General features: G+C 44.3%; 1 protein-coding gene across 1 annotated transcript in view; it reads left to right on the top strand.

Moving 5' to 3' along the window:
* CCDC171 (coiled-coil domain containing 171) overlaps nucleotides 1–18,866 on the top strand; it is a 131,892-nt gene that overhangs the window by 34,950 nt on the left and 78,076 nt on the right. The window contains exons 7-10 of the mRNA XM_040360270.1: nucleotides 9,962–10,054; nucleotides 12,576–12,736; nucleotides 12,920–13,058; nucleotides 15,527–15,629. Coding sequence (XP_040216204.1) covers nucleotides 9,962–10,054; nucleotides 12,576–12,736; nucleotides 12,920–13,058; nucleotides 15,527–15,629 — 496 coding nt within the window. The remainder of the gene's footprint in view (nucleotides 1–9,961; nucleotides 10,055–12,575; nucleotides 12,737–12,919; nucleotides 13,059–15,526; nucleotides 15,630–18,866) is intronic.

Here is an 18,866-nt window from a genome sequence, read left to right as displayed (position 1 = left end):
GGTAAATCGCACAAGTGTGAATGGCGCCTCAGATATGCAATGTATTTATCCATTTCTTTCATATGAAGATCAAAGGGCTGACCGGATGTCAGTTAAAGTGTAACCAAAGTAAAAAAAAATACTTCTATGCTTCAGGCTTCTTCATTATTTCACCCTGTTTTTTTGAGGTGATTGTAGCCGTATTACCCTATTTCTTTAAAATTCTGTGGCCTTTTAGGCCCCATGTACACGGGACGATGGTGCAAACTCTTCTAAACGAAGGTTGAAACCGGCGTTTAGAAACGCCCGTTTTGCCGCGTTAGCATGCCGCGTTTTACCACGTTTGCGTCTAGAAGCGTTTAGTTAAGAAACATCATAAGGACCCTCCCTAAGCTCAAAAAACAGTATTAACCATTTCAGCCATTTTGTGAGAACAGAGTGAGTAGCAGCTGAGAGAGCAGCAGTGTACTTGTATTGAGCACGTCACTTGCCACGTCACCTGCCACAAATTGTGGATTGTCCACTTGCTACGTCACCTGCCACAAGTTGTGGATTGTCCACAATGCAATGCAAGCAATTACATTAAAAAAATAAAACATTTAATGGTTTTTCATAATTTGCCATAATTTTTTTGATTTTTTTATGTAAAAAAATAGGTCACCTTTAAAAACGCTTATAAACAAAAACGCGGCAAAATGCCGGTACCTTGTTTAGCCACGTTTGGCATCTGAAACATGGAAATCTATGGTGTCTGAACCCATTTTTTTGCTTTCAGAAAAACTAGGTTCAACGCAACTGCCTAAAAACAGCAATAAACGAGACTGTGTGCATGGACACATAGGATAACATTGAATGTGTTCAGAGGCAGTTGAAAAAAGTGTCCAACTGCCTCTGAACACGCGTTTACCAGAGTCCTGTTTACATGGGGCCTAAGTCTCCATAAATATCTTAGAATCATTCCAGAGAACCACACCTGCATTCATTACCTTTTATGCCTATATCTACAATTAATTTTGCTTCTTTAGGCTGCATTCACACCTAGGCGTACAAAATCGCGGCGTTTTGTCCCGCGAATTGCGGCGACAAATTGTGGCGTTTTGTACCACGATTTGCGGCGACAAAACGCCACGTTTGTGAATGCAGCCTCACCCCCTCTATGGAGATGGTTCACATTTCCTATGCCGAACGCCAAAAGCCGCCTGAAAAAAAGGTCCGGGACTTTTTTTCAGGCGGCAGGCGTTCGGCGTGGAGATGTGAACCATCTCCATAGAGGGCAATGTGTTTTCATCCCTCCAGCGTCTCGGGGCTGCTGCGGCGTCACACTACAGGCGACAAAACGCCTAGGTGTGAATGGGGGCTTAATATCTGATTAGCTTGAGTGAAAGAGCACTTCCCTGACAACCCTTTAGACAAGCATGCTCCTCCCTTCTAGGCACGGGATGGTGCACACTTTAGGCCTCATGTACACTGCTGCTGGTAAACAGAAGTTTAGTAGCAGTTGGACATTTTTTTTTCAACTGCTTCTGAACTCTCCTCTGTTATCTTATCAGTACATGTACACAGGGTCATTTTATAGTAGTTTCTAGCCAGTTGAGTTTAAAGGCTTTTTTGGAATGCAAAAAAATGGGTTCAGAAGCTGATTGTAAGAGGCATTTCAAGCGTCAAACGGTTCTAAACGCGGTAACTCGTTTTTCGTTTTTTGGCTATTTTTTTTTTTTTTCCAATTGTTTTTATTAAAGTTTTCACAACATACAGAAAAGAAAAAAAGAATATTTAGACAGACAAGACATAGACATACAATTACACAGCTCAATTGTGCATACAGTATATAGGAAACTTTGTGCTACAGTTCACTACCACAGTGCGCTTCAGTTGCTATGTCAGGCACGATGGGGGCAGGGGTGTATCCAGCTATCAGTATGTCATTAATTCACATGTCGACACCTGAGACTAATCTATATCAGCGGTGGGGCCTAGGTTAAATGATAGACTTGACGGTTATATGGAATAATCAGCCAGCAGTTTCCGACTCAGCCAACCAGGCTCGCCAAATTTTATCATATTTCTGCGGACATCCACGGTTGAAATAAGTATCTTTGTACAGGGGGAGGCTGGAGTTGACCAGACGTCTCCACTGCATTAGGGAGGGGGGCGTGGATTTCTTCCAGTGCATAGCAATATTCTTACGTGCATAAAAAAGAAGCAGGCTTATCAGTGTACGTTTAGCGGAGGATAGAACAATATTTTCAACGATACCCAGGAGGCAGACCTCCATTGCCAGGGGCAGTTGAACTGCCGCAACCTTGTTAACCAATGCAAGCACCTCCTCCCAATATTGTTTCACTACAAGGCATTGCCAGAAGATGTGAGAGAAGTCGCCAGGGGAGGCGTTGCATCTCCAACACTCCGGGGAGTGTGCAGGGTTCATTTTATGGAGTCTATGCGGGGTGAAGTATGCTCTATGTACTATTTTGAATTGCACTAGCCTGTCCCGAACCGAGACCAGGGCGCTAAAGGGGAGGTCCCACACGTCATCCCAATCGTCTGTATCTAATGTAGGTATGTCACTCTGCCACCTGGATCTCAGCCCGTCCAGGGGAGGGAGAGACACAAAGGTCAGGTAGGAGTACAAGCGCGAAGTGGGCTTCACATCGCACCCAAACCTAAGTGTTCTCTCCAGCTCCGACTGGGCCACGATGCATGATGACCGAGGAAATTGGGCTGTAAACGCATGTGACAGTTGGTGATGTCTGAAAGCGTAGTGTGGAGGTAGATTAAATGTGGACCGGAGCTCCTCGAAGGACACCAACTTGTTTTGCGAGACAATGTGTGACATCAACTTGATGCCGCGTCTCGACCACGCAACAGGATCTGGAAGTCTATGGAAGTGGTCTAAGGTAGGGTTCAGCCAGATAGGGGCATTGGGGGAAACCTCGGTGGGTTTACATTTTTCAATAGCTAGTCCCGTCCGCCATGCCCGTAGCGTGGTAAGCATGGAAGGTGTCAGGGGGTACGGCGCGCGTGGGCCCCGGAACAGCAAGAACCGGAGGGCCTCCAGCGAGCCGACCACCGATGCCTCCAGAGCAGTGGAGGTGTTTGTCCCGTCCGGGCATAACCACCAGGCCGCTGTCACTAACTGGGTTGCCAGAAAGTATTTGTAGCAGTCGGGGAATGCCATTCCCCCCTGCGTCCGAGGCCTCATTAAAGTTGCCAATTTGTAACGTGGCGGAGAGGTGCCCCAAATGAAAGAGGAGAAAATTTGGTTTAATTTGCAAAAGAAGGACTTGGGCACCCACTGGGGGGAGTGGCGGAAGAGGTATGTAAGCTTTGGGACAATTTTCATTTTGAGGAGATTAACCCTTCCCCAAACAGATAGTGGGAGATTTTCCCAGGCCTTAATCCTCGACTGAGTCTCCAGGAGGAGTGGGGTCAGATTTAGTAGAATAAAGTCTGTGGCCAAGGCTGAGACATGTACTCCTAGGTACTTGAATGAATCAACCCAACAGAGGGGATTATCAGGCGGGGAGGTAGACCTGGCCGCCTGGTCAATCGGGAAGAGCAGCGACTTGGACCAATTCACCCTGAGTCCAGTGACCAAGGCGAACGCATCCAGCACAGTCAGTGCACCCCGCAGCGAGGGACCCGCGTCATTTAAGAATAGCAGCATATCGTCCGCGTACAGGGCCACCCTCTCCTCCAGCAAGCCCACACGAAGTCCTCTAATAAGTGGTGAGGTGCGGAGAGCCTCCGCCACCGGTTCAATGGCAAGGGCAAAAAGGGCTGGAGAGAGAGGGCAACCCTGCCTCGTTCCCCGGTAAAGCCTGAAGGGGACAGATAGTCCCCCATTCAGACGCACCGAGGAGGTGGGAGCCCTGTAAATTACTTGAAGCCAGTCGATAAACCGTAAAGGGAATCCCATTCTTCGCAGCGTTTCCCATAGAAAAGGCCATTCGACCGTGTCGAAGGCCTTTTCGACGTCCAGCGAGGCCACAGTCCTCGTTCCTACGTTTAGGTGTTGGGTGTGTATGTTGGTGAAAAGCCTTCTGAGGTTCACATCCGTGGACCTCCGGGGCATGAAACCCGTCTGGTCTGAGTCTATTACCGTGGGCAGCATGGGATATAGTCGAAGGGCGAGGAGTTTAGTCAGTATTTTAAAGTCGGTGTTGAGGAGAGCAATGGGCCGGTACGAAGCACACAGAGTTGGGTCCTTGGGAGGTTTGTATATCAGTGTCAAGTGTGCATGGTACATGGACAAAGGAAGATTCCCGTCTGTCAGGCTTGAAGTGTAAATCTGGGCCAACAGGGGGGCCAAGAGGCCTACATGTGCCCTGTAAAAATCTAGGGGGAGCCCATCTGGGCCAGGCGCCTTCCCCGGCGGGAAGGACTGAATTGCATTCTGTACCTCAAGGGCCGTGATCGGTCTAACCAGAGTCTCCCTCTCCCCGTCCGAAGCCAGCCTAGTGCCAACGGGTCCAACAACGCATTCAGGGACTCGGGTCGGAAATCTGTGGGTAAACTGGAGGAATACAATGTCTTATAGAAATCCCCAAAGGTTTGGAGAACATCTTGTTGGGAGGACACGGTTCCCCCCTTAGGAGTCTGAAGGGACGAGATTGTCGTGAGGGGTTGGTCGTGTTGGGCCATCATAGCCAGCAGGCGACCATTGCGGTCCCCTTGTTCAAAGGCCCGCTGCTTGCTCTTTTGGATTTCCAGGCGCGTTGCCTCTGCCAAATGCAGCTGCATGTCCCTTTGGGCCGCCATCATGAGATCAAAGTGATCCGGGGTGGGGTCCAAGTTGTATCTGTCAGTTCTGTCAGTGGCGATGCGTTCTAGCTCACTAGTTTGGGCCGAGTGTTGTTTCTTGACATTGGCTATGGAGGAGATGTATTGCCCTCTAGTGAATGCCTTAAAGGCATCCCAGACAACCCCGGGGGAGGAAGTTCCTGCGTTATGTACCCAGAACTCCGAGAGTAGGGGGGGTAAGGTTTCGGCTATGTCAGGGTGAGTGACCCACTGCGCTCCCAGCCGCCACAGCGCAGCACTGCGCGATGTCGGAGACCGGAGCTCTATTACCAAAGGATTGTGATCCGACAGCCCGCTAGGAAGATATTCCGCCCCCAACACATCCGCTAACAGTGCGGGGTTGGAGAAGGCCAAATCTATCCGAGACGCCGTCTTGTAAGAAGCCGAGAAGCACGAATAAGCCCTCGCCCCTGGGTGTTTCCATCTCCAGATCTCCTCCAGACCCACCGCCTGAGCCCAGGCAGGCAGGTCTAGGGACCTATGTTTAGGCGGCACCGGTCTGTCTAAATCATGTGACAGTATAGAGTTGAAGTCCCCCATTATCAGAACCCTCCCCGGACAGAACGGGGTAATCTTATCCATCACCTCGTACAGTAAGACAGATGAGAAGGGGGGGGGGGGATGTAGAGGTTAACAATAATGTATCTCTGAGCCCAGAGCGTGAAGACCAATATCACATATTTACCTAGGGGGTCCGTACGGACCTCCTCAATCACACAAGGGAAATTTTTGTGAATAAGGATTGACACCCCCCTGGCATATGTAGAATAGGTAGCATGTATCGCCCGTTGAACCCATGGTTTTTTAAGAGTTAGGATCTTGCTGCCCATAAGATGAGTCTCCTGAAGCAGAATGAGCTGGGGTGAGCGGGCTTTTAGGTATTGGAAGAGGGTGGCGCGTTTAAACTTGGAGTTCAGGCCCCTGACATTCCAAGAAAGGATGGAGAATGAATCAGGCGAGCGGTCAGCCATTCGGTAGAATAGGCAAAAAATGGAAAGGATAACTATCTAGATACACCCCAGGGCATCCCAGGGGCAGCAAGATCCCAAGCACACAGCACTGTACATTACAAGTATCTATGTTTGGCACATTCAAAAGGCAGTAAAAGTCATTGAGCGTAGCACACTGAACAGACAATAAAAAGAACAACATTCCCAGGCACTGAGTGCCTATCCTACTATGTCCCGGCCCCCAAACAACGGTCAGGGGGGCGGGAATAGTTTTTTCCCCAATAACAGTCAAAAAAAGAAGGTGTAAATGAGCCCCTAAAAATTGGGGGCCCTACACAACAGGCGCCAGGTCGCCTACTTTGGTACCCGGGCAGCGGGTATAACCCAGACCGACGGTCTGTGTCCAGGCTATTAATAGCAAGCGTGTCCAAAAAAAAAACGAAAAAAAAAACAAAAACACAACAGCGGAGGGGGCAAGTCACACAGGGGGGGGGTAGCAACCTGGAGAGCCACCCCATCCGTGGGCCGAGAAGGTGTATTCTAGCTTGTGCACTGAGCAGCCTCCGCTCCTATGGACCATAAGAGAGCTGATTCCTGAGCAGAGCAATGCACAGCTGCCGCTTCCCAGAATCCATGAAGGAGGAGGGGGCCTGTGGGAGGTCAGGGTCACTAATGTATACTGGAAGAAAAATGGTGGGAAGTAAAAAATTAAAATGCGAGGCAAAAAAAGAAATAAAATTTGGGAAGGGACCATAGGTATATGCATAGGGAGCAGGGAGAGGATGGCGGAGCCAGAGTCTAGTGTCAGGAGACCTCACAGGTAGGCCAGTCAACCCGCAGATCCACCAGTGTGGGGAGTGAAGGAGGAGGGGGAGGGATCCCGATTACTGTAAAACAGGCTTGAGCGGCACATAGAAAGGGAACAGAGAAGTAAAAATGTAAAAAATGGGAGCATAAAATAAAAGTATATATAGAGGAAAAAAAAAAGGGGATGCATCCAGGGGATGGGAGCCAGTGCAGGTACAGGAGGCAGTATCTGAAAGATGGCAATGCCGGCCAACTCGCCAAATGGGGGGGAGGCTGACATCACAGGGGGAGCCAAGTGGGCAACAGAGAAGGATACTTGCCACGAAGTGAAGACCCTCAGCGGCTCTCCAGCCATGACATGGCCGCCTCTGGATCCATGAAGAAGCGTGTGCGGTCCCCGTCGATCACTCGCAACTTGCTGGGATAGAGTAGGCTAAATTTGAGGCCTTGATCCCGCAGGCATCTTCTCACCTCTGTGAAGGAGCGACGTCGGTGCTGCACCTCTGGAGAGTAGTCAGGGAACAACATGATCTTGGCTCCGTTGTAGAGTAGGTCTCGCTTCTCTCTGGCAGCAGCAAGGATACGGTCCCTGTCTCTGTAATTTAGCAGGCGGAGGAGGAATGGCCTGAGGAGGGGCTCCCGGGATCGGAGGCTTGGGGGGGACCCGGTGAGCTCTTTCCACAACGAAAGTAGGCGGCATGGCCGGCAGGCCCAGGAGGTCAATCAGGAAAGTCTCGGTGAATTCTGCAGGCCTGGGGCCCTCCGCCCTCTCAGGGAGGCCAAGGATCCGAATATTATTCCTCCTGAGCCTGTTTTCGGTGTCTATAGATTTCTCTTGCAGGGCCTTAACCTGGAGTTGCAAGGCATGCAGGTCCCTGGAGTCAGCTCGTGTGGAATCTTCCAGCTGTGAGATGCGGCCCTCCGCCTCCATGAAGCGGGCCCTAAATTTGTCCATGTCATGGCGGATCAAGCTGACATCCGCAACTAGGTGGTCAATTTTAACCATGACTGAATCCCGACCCTCCTTAATCGCCGCCAGAAGCTCAGCATGCGAGGCGGCGTGGGATGGCTGTGGATTAGGGGAGGCTGGAGAGGCAGCCGACATCTCCTGCGCTGGAAGCCTCGTGGGCAAGATGGCCGCCGCAGCTCGGTCCCCTGTCCCCCCGGAGGAGCGTAGCTTACCCGGAGACAGTGGAGGGGGTCTCGGAGTACCGGGTGCCTTCTTGCGCCCCAGGGTGTCGGGCTGATGGGTACTGGAAGACGGAAACAGCGCTGGAAAACTGCCCAGGATAACGGTAGGAGCGGAGCTCAGCTAGCACACGTCTGGTCTCTCTCACATCCCGGCCACGCCCGGCTATTTTTTTTTTTTAACCACCATCCCGGGATCGGTCACAGGAGCTGAAGAACGGGGAGAGGTGTGTGTGTGTAAACACACCTTCCCTGTTCTTCACAGTGGCCATGTCATTGATCATCTGTTCCCTGATATAGGGAAAGGCGATCAGAATTGTCCGATGTGTCCGCCATAATGTCACAGTCACGAAAAAAATCGCTGATCGCCGTCATTAGTAGTAAAAAAAAATTAATAAAAATGCCATAAAACTATCCCCTATTTTGTAAACGCTATAAATTTTGCGCAAACCAATCGTTAAACGCCTATTGCGTTTTTTTTTTTATAAAAATAGGTAGAAGAATACGTATCGGCCTAAACTGAGGGAAAAAAATTGTTTTATATCTTTTTTGGGGATATTTATTATAGCAAAAAGTAAAAAATATTGCATTTTTTTTTTCCAAAATTTCGCTCTATTTTTGTTTCTAGTGCAAAAAATAAAAACCGCAGAGGTGATCAAATACCACCAAAAGAAAGCTCTATTTGTGGGAAAAAAAGGATGCCAATTTTGTTTGGGAGCCACATCGCTCGACCGCGCAATTGTCAGTTAAAGCGACGCAGTGGCGAATCGCAAAAAGGGGCCTGGTCCTTTAACTGCATATTGGTCCGGGTCTTAAGTGGTTAAAGAAACGCTTCTAAACGCAAACGTGGCAAAATGCCTCATGTAAATGCGGCAAAACTGACGTTTTAAACGTGGGTTACTATCTGTCAAGTTAAATCGTTCAGGAGAGGTTGTAAAAACGTCCTGTGTACATGAAGCCTAAGCTGTGCTGGTCAGGTACTTGATTACTGTTCTCGAAGTGGGTCTCAGAATGTAATCAAGCAACTGATTGGCAGACTGTATAGCTAAAGTCAGTAGTCAACATCCCCAAGGATGTGTTCTTTCACTTTTGCAATCAGCATGAAGCTAATGTATCACCCCACCCTGACCCCCAGGGATTTGCACACCTTTTCAAAGTAAGGGCCGGTTCACACTGCTGCGAATTCTATTGCGAATTTGATCCGTTGCGATTGCTCAAATTCGCAAGTAATTTTACTAACATAGTTTTCCATGAGGGTCATTCACATCAATTCGTTCCGAATCTAAGCTGCGTTTTAAAAAAGGCAAGTTTGATCTATGTGCGATGCGACTTCAGCTCTATAGACTGGCATTCCCTGAAATGACGGCCGCGAATCGCGGCAAAATTTTGACCGCAAAAAATTGCGCGATTTTGAAGTCGCATTAGTGTAAAACGGTGCTAAGAGACAATATTTCAACAGTACTAATACAGTGTTTTGAGTCAGTGATTAATGCTCTTTATTATCTAATGTAATAAATGTCACTTTAGTACTTCTGGTCCCGACATCTCTTATGGTTCATTTATAAAGATCACACAGTGCTGCAGGTTTGTGTAATACATCAGCTGGGGCTGTTTATGTGTACAGGTACTGGCAGATAGATCAGAGAGGCACAGAACTGAGTAATCTTTTAATATTGCAATTAAACAATGAGCACTGTGCTTATAATGGTAAAAGAACAGGGAGGAAAAAGAGAAAGTGGGGGATCAGTGCTGGTTGTACCTCTCCCCTCAGGAAAGCCCACAATGTGGGCTTGGAAAAATGGAGTGGAACTACAGCCAGCAAAGAGGAACTTTTAATCCCCAATAGAGCCACTAAACTGAACAGGATCAAGCGCTATATGCACTTGGTCCACTCTTGGATTCAATGAACTTTATTCAATTTAATGAGAGTGTTGTTTTTTTTTTTTTAAGTCATCAAATCTGTCTGTCGATGCAAAGGGTCATCCTGATCTGCCCACTCCTAATTTTATTTGTATCAAATATATTTTCCCTTCAGTGAAGCTATAAATAAACCATATGATATGATAATATTGTTTCTATGCATGAAATATGTACGTGCTACAGTTATAAGGTTTCTATCATGCAAATAACTAGGATTCTTCTGCTTTCCAAATAGGGAAATCGGTCACCATATAAAAACACACACAGACTATAAATTACAATTACAGTATTGCAATGTACTTTTGTCTTTGCAGGCAGCAAGTCAGAAAAATAACAAATTGATGGAGAACATAGAGGCAGAAAGAGCAGCACACTTTGAGTCCAAGTTTAATTCTGAAGTTATCCAGGTAACCTAGTTATATAGATGGTAATAAAGGCATTAGTGCATCCAGTTCAGCCTGTATGGGTGTGGGTGTATGAGTGTGTATGTATTTTATGTTTCTACCATTTCCCATATCCCTGTATATTGTGTTTAAGATGCCCATCTAAGATTTTTTTTTTTTTTTTTTTAATTATGAACACTCCCCACGGACACCATCCCTTGTGGAAGGGAGTTCCACATCTTTACCGCTCTAACATTAAAGAACCATCTATGTACTTTGTGGTTAAACTACTTCTCATCCAATGTCATTGAGTGGCCACGTGTCTTAGGCGATTTTAAGACTGAATCGTTTTTCCCTATGCCAGAATACCCACTATTTGTACATATGAACATTCAATTTGCAAACTTTTAACCACTTGAGATCCGCGCTATAGCCAAATGATGGCTACAGCACAGATCTGCTTTGCCGGAAGGCCGTCAATAGACGTCCTCCTCTTTGCACGCTCCCTGCGCGCCACCTGCAGGGCGTGCGAAGCTTGCACTGTGATCACAAAGTCACTGAGACTCGGGTGATCACAGATCCGATCCTGGCCCCTTGCCATGTTATCAGCTGTCAGTCAATGACAGCCGATCATGTGATGTAAACCAAAGCTTGGTAATCGTTTTTTTTTTTTTTCCCTCCCTAACGCTGACGGCGCAAGGAGAAAAAAAAAGCTTATCTGCAAGAGACATCGGTCCCGAAGAGGAAGAGGCACATCTGCCTCACCTGTGCCCACCATTACCGCCTGCCAGTGCCACCTATCAATGCCCACGAGTGCCACCTATCAATGCCCACCAGTGGTGTCAATCAGTGATGCCTATTAGTGTAACCTATCAGTGCCACCAATTAGTGCCACCTATCAATGCCCTTTAGTGCCACCTCTCAGTGCTCACCAGTGCCGCCTTATCCGTGCCCATCAGTGCAGCCTCATCAGCGTACATCAATGAAGAAGAACAATTACCTGTTTGCTAAATTGTATAAAAAAATGTATATATATTTTTTTATTATTATTTAATTCGATCTTTTTAAAATTCTTTAACAAAAAAAAAAAAACGCAGAGGTGATCAAATACCACCAAAAGAAAGCTCTATTTGTGGGGAAAAAATGATTTCCATTTGGGTACAGTTTTGTATGACCACGAGAATTGTGAAAGTGCATCAGCGCTGAAAGCTGAAAATTGGTCTGGGCAGGAGGGGGGCTTAAGTGCCCAGTAAGCAAACGGTTAAAGATGAGAACTTGTGCTTGCATGTCCCAATCTTGTAAAGCTGGGAACATGCACTCAGGTTTTTTTTATTTTTTTCCATTTAACCCAACGGGCTGAACAGAAAAAAAATTAACTGACAGTTTGCCGTACCAACACAAGCAATTTTGGTGCAGCAATTTCCCCCGCTGTGCCTTTTGTGTTCTGACAGGGGAACTCCCCCGCCCCAGATAACAGATCAGCTTTCGCAGCCTTTCTGAAACGGAACTCTTTTGTAACTAGGGGACTTACTGTACATTGAAATCATATCTTTTTTTAAGCATCTCTTCTCCAGGGAGGATACATTTTATGTATGTAATCGTTCTTTATAACTGAGTTCCTCCTTTTATCAGCTTTCTTGCCCTTCTCTGGACTTTTCCAGTTCCAGCACATGCTTCCTAAGGACTATAGACCAAAACTGGATGGCATACTCAAGATGTGGATGACCCAGATTGTTGTACAGTGATAGAATTATATTCTTATGTCTGGAGTAAATACCCATTTTAAATTCATAATAGTCTTCTAGCTTTGCTTGCTGCAGCTTGGCGTTAAATGCTATTGCTAAGCTTGTTGGTTACTAGGATCCACAGATCCTTTTGCATCCTAGATTCCTCACAGGTTCTCCCACTGTAACCTGCATTCATATTTTTAATTTCCAAGTGCATTACTTTTACATGTATTATTATAAAACCTCTTTTGCCCTGTAGTTGTCCACACCTCAATTTCATTGAGGTCTTCCTGTAAGTTTGCTGTATCCTGTTGTGAGGTTATCACCCTTCATAGCTTTATATTGTCAGCAAACACTGAGAATTAACTAGTTATTCCTCTATTCCAACTTGAGAAGACATTCTTTAATATTATGTTTTTTTTTTTTTTTTTTTTTTTTTTTTTTTTTACATGACTATTAGAGTGCATAAAATATAATATTAACTTATTATCTGGTTCAGTCTGAAAACAAATCCACTTTCTGACATACTGCAGAAAGTACCTGCAGGTTGATGTGCGTTATGTCAAGACAACCCAAAAATGGCATATGCTGTATTGTTGGTAACACACCACACAGTGTGGTGTGTTACAACACAGTTGTGCTGGGTTGCTATTTAAAATAAATAGGACCACAAGATTTGTTATCATGCTACAAATATCCATAAATGTCTGTATTTTAAAAGTTATAACCAATATTTTAATTAATATTAAATCCAATGCCATTTTGGTGATGAGCAAAGCAGCCTTTACAATTATTTTATATATATTTTTTTCTATTAGTTGCGGATCCAGGATCTTGAGGTGTCTTTACAAGCAGAAAAGGCCAGCCAAGCACAAACTGCTACAGAACTGGAACAATTAAGACAACATTTTGAGCAAGTGGAAATGGCTTATAATAGAGAGAAATCCATTGCTGAAGATCTGACAGACAAGCTTAAGCAGTAAGTGTCACAATACAGTGTGAGATTTTTTTTCCTTATGGTTTTTTTCACAGCAAGTCTCTCTGAATGCTATTGAGTATATCCTTTTTGTAATAAAAATACTTTATAAATAAAAACATTTTTTTTTTCGTTTTTTTTTTAAGGCCTTTTTATTTTGAATTCATGTTTCTGTTCTTGGTTTAGATTGGAAAAAGAATATTCTTTCATGATAAATGAGTTTAAAGCCGAGGTTGAGAAGAAAAACAAGCTAATTACAGAGCTTTCTGCAAAAATCTGTAATTATGAAGAAAATGTTGCTTTAATGGAACAGAACCTTGCTATGGTAAGGATTGTCATAATATCTGTGCACAGAATATATCCCTTTTCTTAATTGTATAGTACAGGGCACAGGCTCCTTTAAGTCTTAAAGGGTCACTAAAGGAAAAAATTTTTTTTGCTGAAATGACTGTTTACAGGGCATAGAGACATAATAGTTAACTGATTCCTTTTAAAAATGATTAAAAATAGATAAAAAAACAATCATATAATGTGCCTGCAGTGTAGTTTCGTTTTTGCTGTTGTTTCCTGGTTCTCTGATGTACAGAGAGCCACTAGAGGGCAGTCAGCCAATAGAGAGCAGTGATACTTTGTCTAAAACTCCTCAGCACCAATCCAGTTTAGTTTTACTCACACCTCCTTGATTAGTGACCACCGTGAGAAATCTCCCAGTACTGTGGTCATCAGGAAACAGGCAACCAGGAAGTGTCCAGAACAGAGAGGATTTACAGCAACATGAATGCAAAAACGAACAATGAGGACATGAAACCAGGACTGCAGCAAGGTAAAGGAAGCTATTTAGCTAAAAAAAAAAATTCCTTTAGTGACCCTTTAAACCATGGGCTATATGCAGCCTCCTTCAGGAGATTAGGCACTGGCAAACAGAATTGTGGGACAGCAGATCTGACCTGCTCTCAGTCACAGCAATCCTCAATTATAATTTTTTTGCTAGTGTCCTTAGCTGAAGGACGACCTCTGTCTACTGAAAGCAGGTTTCTGGTTTATGATTGTACTTGGAAAATTATGAAGATTCCTTGTATATTTTCACACTGAGAATCTTGCTCAAAAAGCTGTGCCCATAGCCACTGTAGCTACCTCCTGCTTTTGGATCGGTGCCTTTTGACCTAGACTTGGAAATTGTACCCCTCCCTTGCCTTACAAATATGTAAGGCCAGCCTTTTTAAGAAGAACTATAGGCAAAAAAAAAAATTTTTTCCTGATGGATTAATGGAGGTTTATAACCCCTGTCAGATAATTTTTTGCCATCCGTGTCCCTGGAGGTGTCCCTGTCCCTTCTCTTCTCTTCTCTTCCTGCTCCATAGCCAAAACAGGAAGTAAGAGGAAACCCCTGCATATTAAGGGACTCTCTTGGGGACACTCAGGTCACCAGAACCAGTGGCCCCGTTGGAAGATTTTTCCCTCCTATTACTTTTTGGGGGAAAACCCCAAATTTGGGATTTTCCTTTGCTTTAACTTTCAGTAAGCGTGGTAAACAGGGAAAACAGAGAGGGGGAATCTCCCTAACAGGGGCACAGACAGCAATAGAAACTGACCGCTGTTCTGATCTATCTCCACTCTGTCCAAAACAAAACAAAAAAGTTCTGCCTTTAGTTGTACTTTAATGTTGCTTCTGGCACTGAACCCTGCAGTTGACGCTCACCTTTAGTGTTGCATTACAGCTAGGTGCAGTTATCCGTAGGGTCTCCCAAAGGTCCAAGGCCGTGCTGATGTGATCTAGTCCCTGAAGGCTATGCTAATTCTTGTGGGGTTCCAAACCCCCCAATAGCTCCCCTGCTCTATTTGTAGGTGTAGTCCCTGGATCCCCTGCCTCTGCCTTCAGGCACAAAAGGGTGGGCAGCATGAGTACTTGGGCTGCTGGGTGGCTGCAACACTGCAAATGTTGTGTCACAGCCTTGCATGGCAATGCTTTTTCTGCTCCAGCTGCTGTGGTAATTCTGTTTACATCCTCTTAGAACAATTCAGACAGGCTGAACCCACACTGTGTGCAAAGTCCTGCCCTTGATGATGTATCTTGTGGTGGTATCTTATCCCAGTCGTTATTTTGAGCACATGCTCTGCTACAGGCCAAGCATTATACTGCTTCAGACACATCTATGCTCCATTTGAGGCCCAGGTCTCTGTGTATGCCTTCACCAAGGTTTTTCGAAAGCTTTTCAGTCATGAGGCAAAGGGTGGTTGCACTGTGTACTGTGGCACAGGTTGGTGATTACCCCTAAGAGGATTCCCTTACCTATATGGCCGATGTCAGGCACAGGGTACAGGGGACAGGTGTGCAGGCTAGTATACTGTGCACAGGGCCATGATAAATCAGGTGTTCTGATTCGGGTACTTTTGACCTGAACCAGTCCAAAGGGGGGAAGTTTGTCCTGTACCTGGACCAGTACAGGACCTGAACCCCCCTACCCGTTCTTGCATTTTCCTCTTATGGCTTGCTACAAAACTGAGGTTTGCTGGGAGTGGGAGAGGTTTTATGGGCTGTTCCACAATTCTGTTTGCCAGTGTCCAGTCACCTGTAGGTGGCTGCATATATAACCCATTGTTAAGATTTAAAGGAGCCTGCATCCTGTTACTGTATTCCAAGAAAAGGATTTTAAAGGTAAATCAAAAATCCTTATTTTAATTTTATGTATAATGTTAGTATTCCTTTGTAAATGTATATGATGTATAATATTCTATTTAATATACAGTACCTTATATTGCCTATAAAATGTAATACCTTTCTAAATATCTCAGACTAAGAAACAGCAACTTTCTGTAGAAGATGCTAATGGATATATTGTGAAAGAGCTACAGGGATTGGTAGACCATCGCAGTGTGTCAAGCCTCCCAATATCAGGTTAGTTGAAGGTGCAATATGGCAGATGCATCTGTCAAAGTTTTTTTAAGTGACTTCTTATTGGGAATTATACAGCTGCCCCCTCCCTACATGTTCTTGTTTGATGATGTGATTGGAGTCTTCACAGCAGTGCTGTGGCCTGGTTGAGGGTCAGGGCTGGAGGACCTTCTGTTGCTGGTTCTTAAGTTGATTTACAAGTTGTATTATTTGGGATGACCTCTTGGAAAGGACATGCTGGCTGTACCTTTATTCCAGCAGAGATATCGGTCTCTTCAGTGTACCTGCAAAGGTAGCAGATGTTTTCATGGGACTGAGCCAAGGCTTTAGCCCCTATAAGGTCACATATTCACAAAGCCTATGTAGTACTCAACAAGGCATTCTGTGCGTTTTCTATTTTATAACATAGGAAAAAGATTTTGTTTTTGAATTGTTCTATCATTTGTAGATGTCTTCTGTCCTAATTAAACTGCTGTTCACCCAACTTTGTTTATTTGAATTACTTGTAGATACTGGAGGTGCCCCATTTACATATATACCTATAGACTATACAAAGATACAAGGGGCCAAATCCTCAAAAGGGATACGCAGGCGGATCTGCTGTTCCGCCTGCGTATCCCTGTGCCTATCTTTGGAACTGATCCTCAGAAGCAGTTTTCCAAAGATAGGCAGAAGATCCGACATCTGTAAGAGACTTACACTGTCGGATCTTAGGATGCAGTACCGCATCCGCTGCTGGGGGCATTTTGCGTCGAAATGCCGCTTTGCGTATGCAAATGAGGACTTACGGAGATCCACACAGCTTTTCAGCTTTGTTTTTTCTCCGTAAGTTTACGTTTGCATGCGTAAAATTAGGGATGCTTTTACAAGGTGTAAACTGTTTACACCTTGTAAAAACAGACCTTTTTTTCGATCGCCGCGATTTTTTTTTAAATTGGATTTTTTTTTTTTCGCCGTAACTTTTTTTTTTCCCGACGCAACTTTTTTACCCGGCGCGATCCTCAAAACTCGGCGTATCGTAAAAACACGCGATGCACGTCGGGAAAAATGACGTCACGGGCATGCGCAGTACGTCCGAATTTAAATGGGAATCGCCCATTTGTATTAGGAACGCCTTGCGCCGGACGGAGTTAAGTTGCACTGCCGAAAATTTCCAGGTAAGTGCTTTGAGGATCGGCACCTAACTTGGGAGATTTGCGGCAGTGTAACTTAACTCGGAAAAGTTAAGTTAAGCCCGTTTTTTGAGGATTTGGCCCAAGGTGTTTATTTTTTACCTTTTTTCACTTGATACGATTCACACTATTTTAGATCTAAATCTATAAACAAAATTAAATAAAAAAATTTAGTGAATGCTAATGAATGAGAGTCACTGCGTTATTGCACAAAAAGCATACACGTATAACAAGAAACTATAATCAAAAGCATTTTCTAATGCTAACACAGATTTATAAAGTTACTGCGATTAGACTCATATACCTAACTATTAAGAAAATCTATAAGAGTTCAAGTTAAATAAGCAAAGGAATTTATTAAAATGTAATTGTTGATTAGAAAGGAAGTAAAAAAAGTAGATGAACTCTATCCAAAATTTGGTTAACCACTTCAGTCCTGGACTATTTGGCTGCCCAAAGACCAGAGGACTTTTTACAATTTGGCACTGTGCTGCTTTAACTGGTAATTGCACAGTCATGTAATGTTGTACCCAAACAAAATTTGCGTCCTTTTTTCCCCACAAATAGAGCTTTTTATTGATGGTATTTGATTGCCTCTGCGATTTATTTTTTATTTTTTGCTATATAAATGGAAAAAGACCGAAAATTTTGAAAAAAAAATATATTCTACTTTTTTGTTATAAGAAAAAATCCAATAAACTCAATTTCAGTCATACATTTAGGCCAAAATGTATTCAGCCACATGTCTGGTAAAAAAAAGTCAATAAGCGTATATTTTTTGTTTTGCGCAAAAGTTATAGCATCTACAAAACTAGGGTACATTTTCGGGAATTTACACAGCTTTTAGTTTGACTGCCTATCTCATTTCTTGAGGTGCTAAAATGGCAGGGTAGTACAAAACCCCCTCAAATGACCCAAATGATTTGAATAATGGTAAAAAAAAATGTTTGTCATTGTTCAATGGGATACCACATGTGTGGGACTTTTTGGCAGCCTAGCTGCATATGGGGCCCCGAAAACCAAGCACTGCCTTCAGGATTTCTAAGGGTGTACATTTTTGATTTCACTCCTCACTACCTATCACAGTTTCAAAGGCCATAAAATGCCAAAATAGCACAAAACCCCCACCAAATGACCCCATTTTGGAAAGTTAAACACTCATTTGTTTTTGAAAATTAAGAAAAATATATATTTTTTTTTAAATTTTCAAAACTTTGTGACAAAAAGTGAGATCTGCAAAATACTCACCATACCTCTTGGCAAATAGCTTGGGGTGTCTACTTTCCGAAATTGGGTTATTTGGGTTTTTTTTTTTTGCCATCTGGGCACTCCGAAACTGTGATAGGCAGTGAGGAGTGAAATCAGAAATGTACACCCTTAGAAAGCCTGAAGGCGGTGATTTGGTTTTCGGGGTCCCGTACGTGGCTAGGCTCCCAAAAAGTCACACATGTAGTATCCACGTACTTGGGAGAAGCAACAGAATGTATTTTGGGGTGTAATTCCCACTGCTTGTAAAAGCAGTCTAGAGGCTAATTAACCGATAGGATTGCTTTTACAAGAAAGCCGACCGCTGGCTGAAAAGAATGTTACCAAGATGATGCCCAAACCTGCAGGCATCATTCTGGTATAACCACTCAAAGTCCAGCAACATACCAGTACTTTACTGGTCCTTGTTGGGCATATATTGTAATCTTTCTTTTCATGCAGCCTGTGGGCTGAACGAAAGAGATTGATCGGTGGGTATGCCCACCATTAGAATACCTCCCTTCATCCACCTACTTCTAATGATGGGCATTCATGCACCATTTTGTTTTTAACTGTGGTGGTGAAATCACCTCCTACAGCGCTCGAGTCGCTGATTTACCTATTCTGGGAGCAAATGCTGTTGCTGTCAAGATACGTTAATAAACCAGTGCGGCAGCTGAATGGCGTACCTGCTAAGCAAATTATGGTTAACAATAAAACAAAGTAACATTACAGTATAACAGAAATACATGCCATACCTGCAAAGCAAATACAAAAAAATAGTAAAAAAAAACTGCCTAAAAAAATGCCTTATATAATATGC

This window comes from Rana temporaria, chromosome 1, assembly GCF_905171775.1.
Source record: "Rana temporaria chromosome 1, aRanTem1.1, whole genome shotgun sequence".
Taxonomy (NCBI): domain Eukaryota; kingdom Metazoa; phylum Chordata; class Amphibia; order Anura; family Ranidae; genus Rana; species Rana temporaria.
This window is presented reverse-complemented; position numbering and strand designations above follow the sequence as displayed.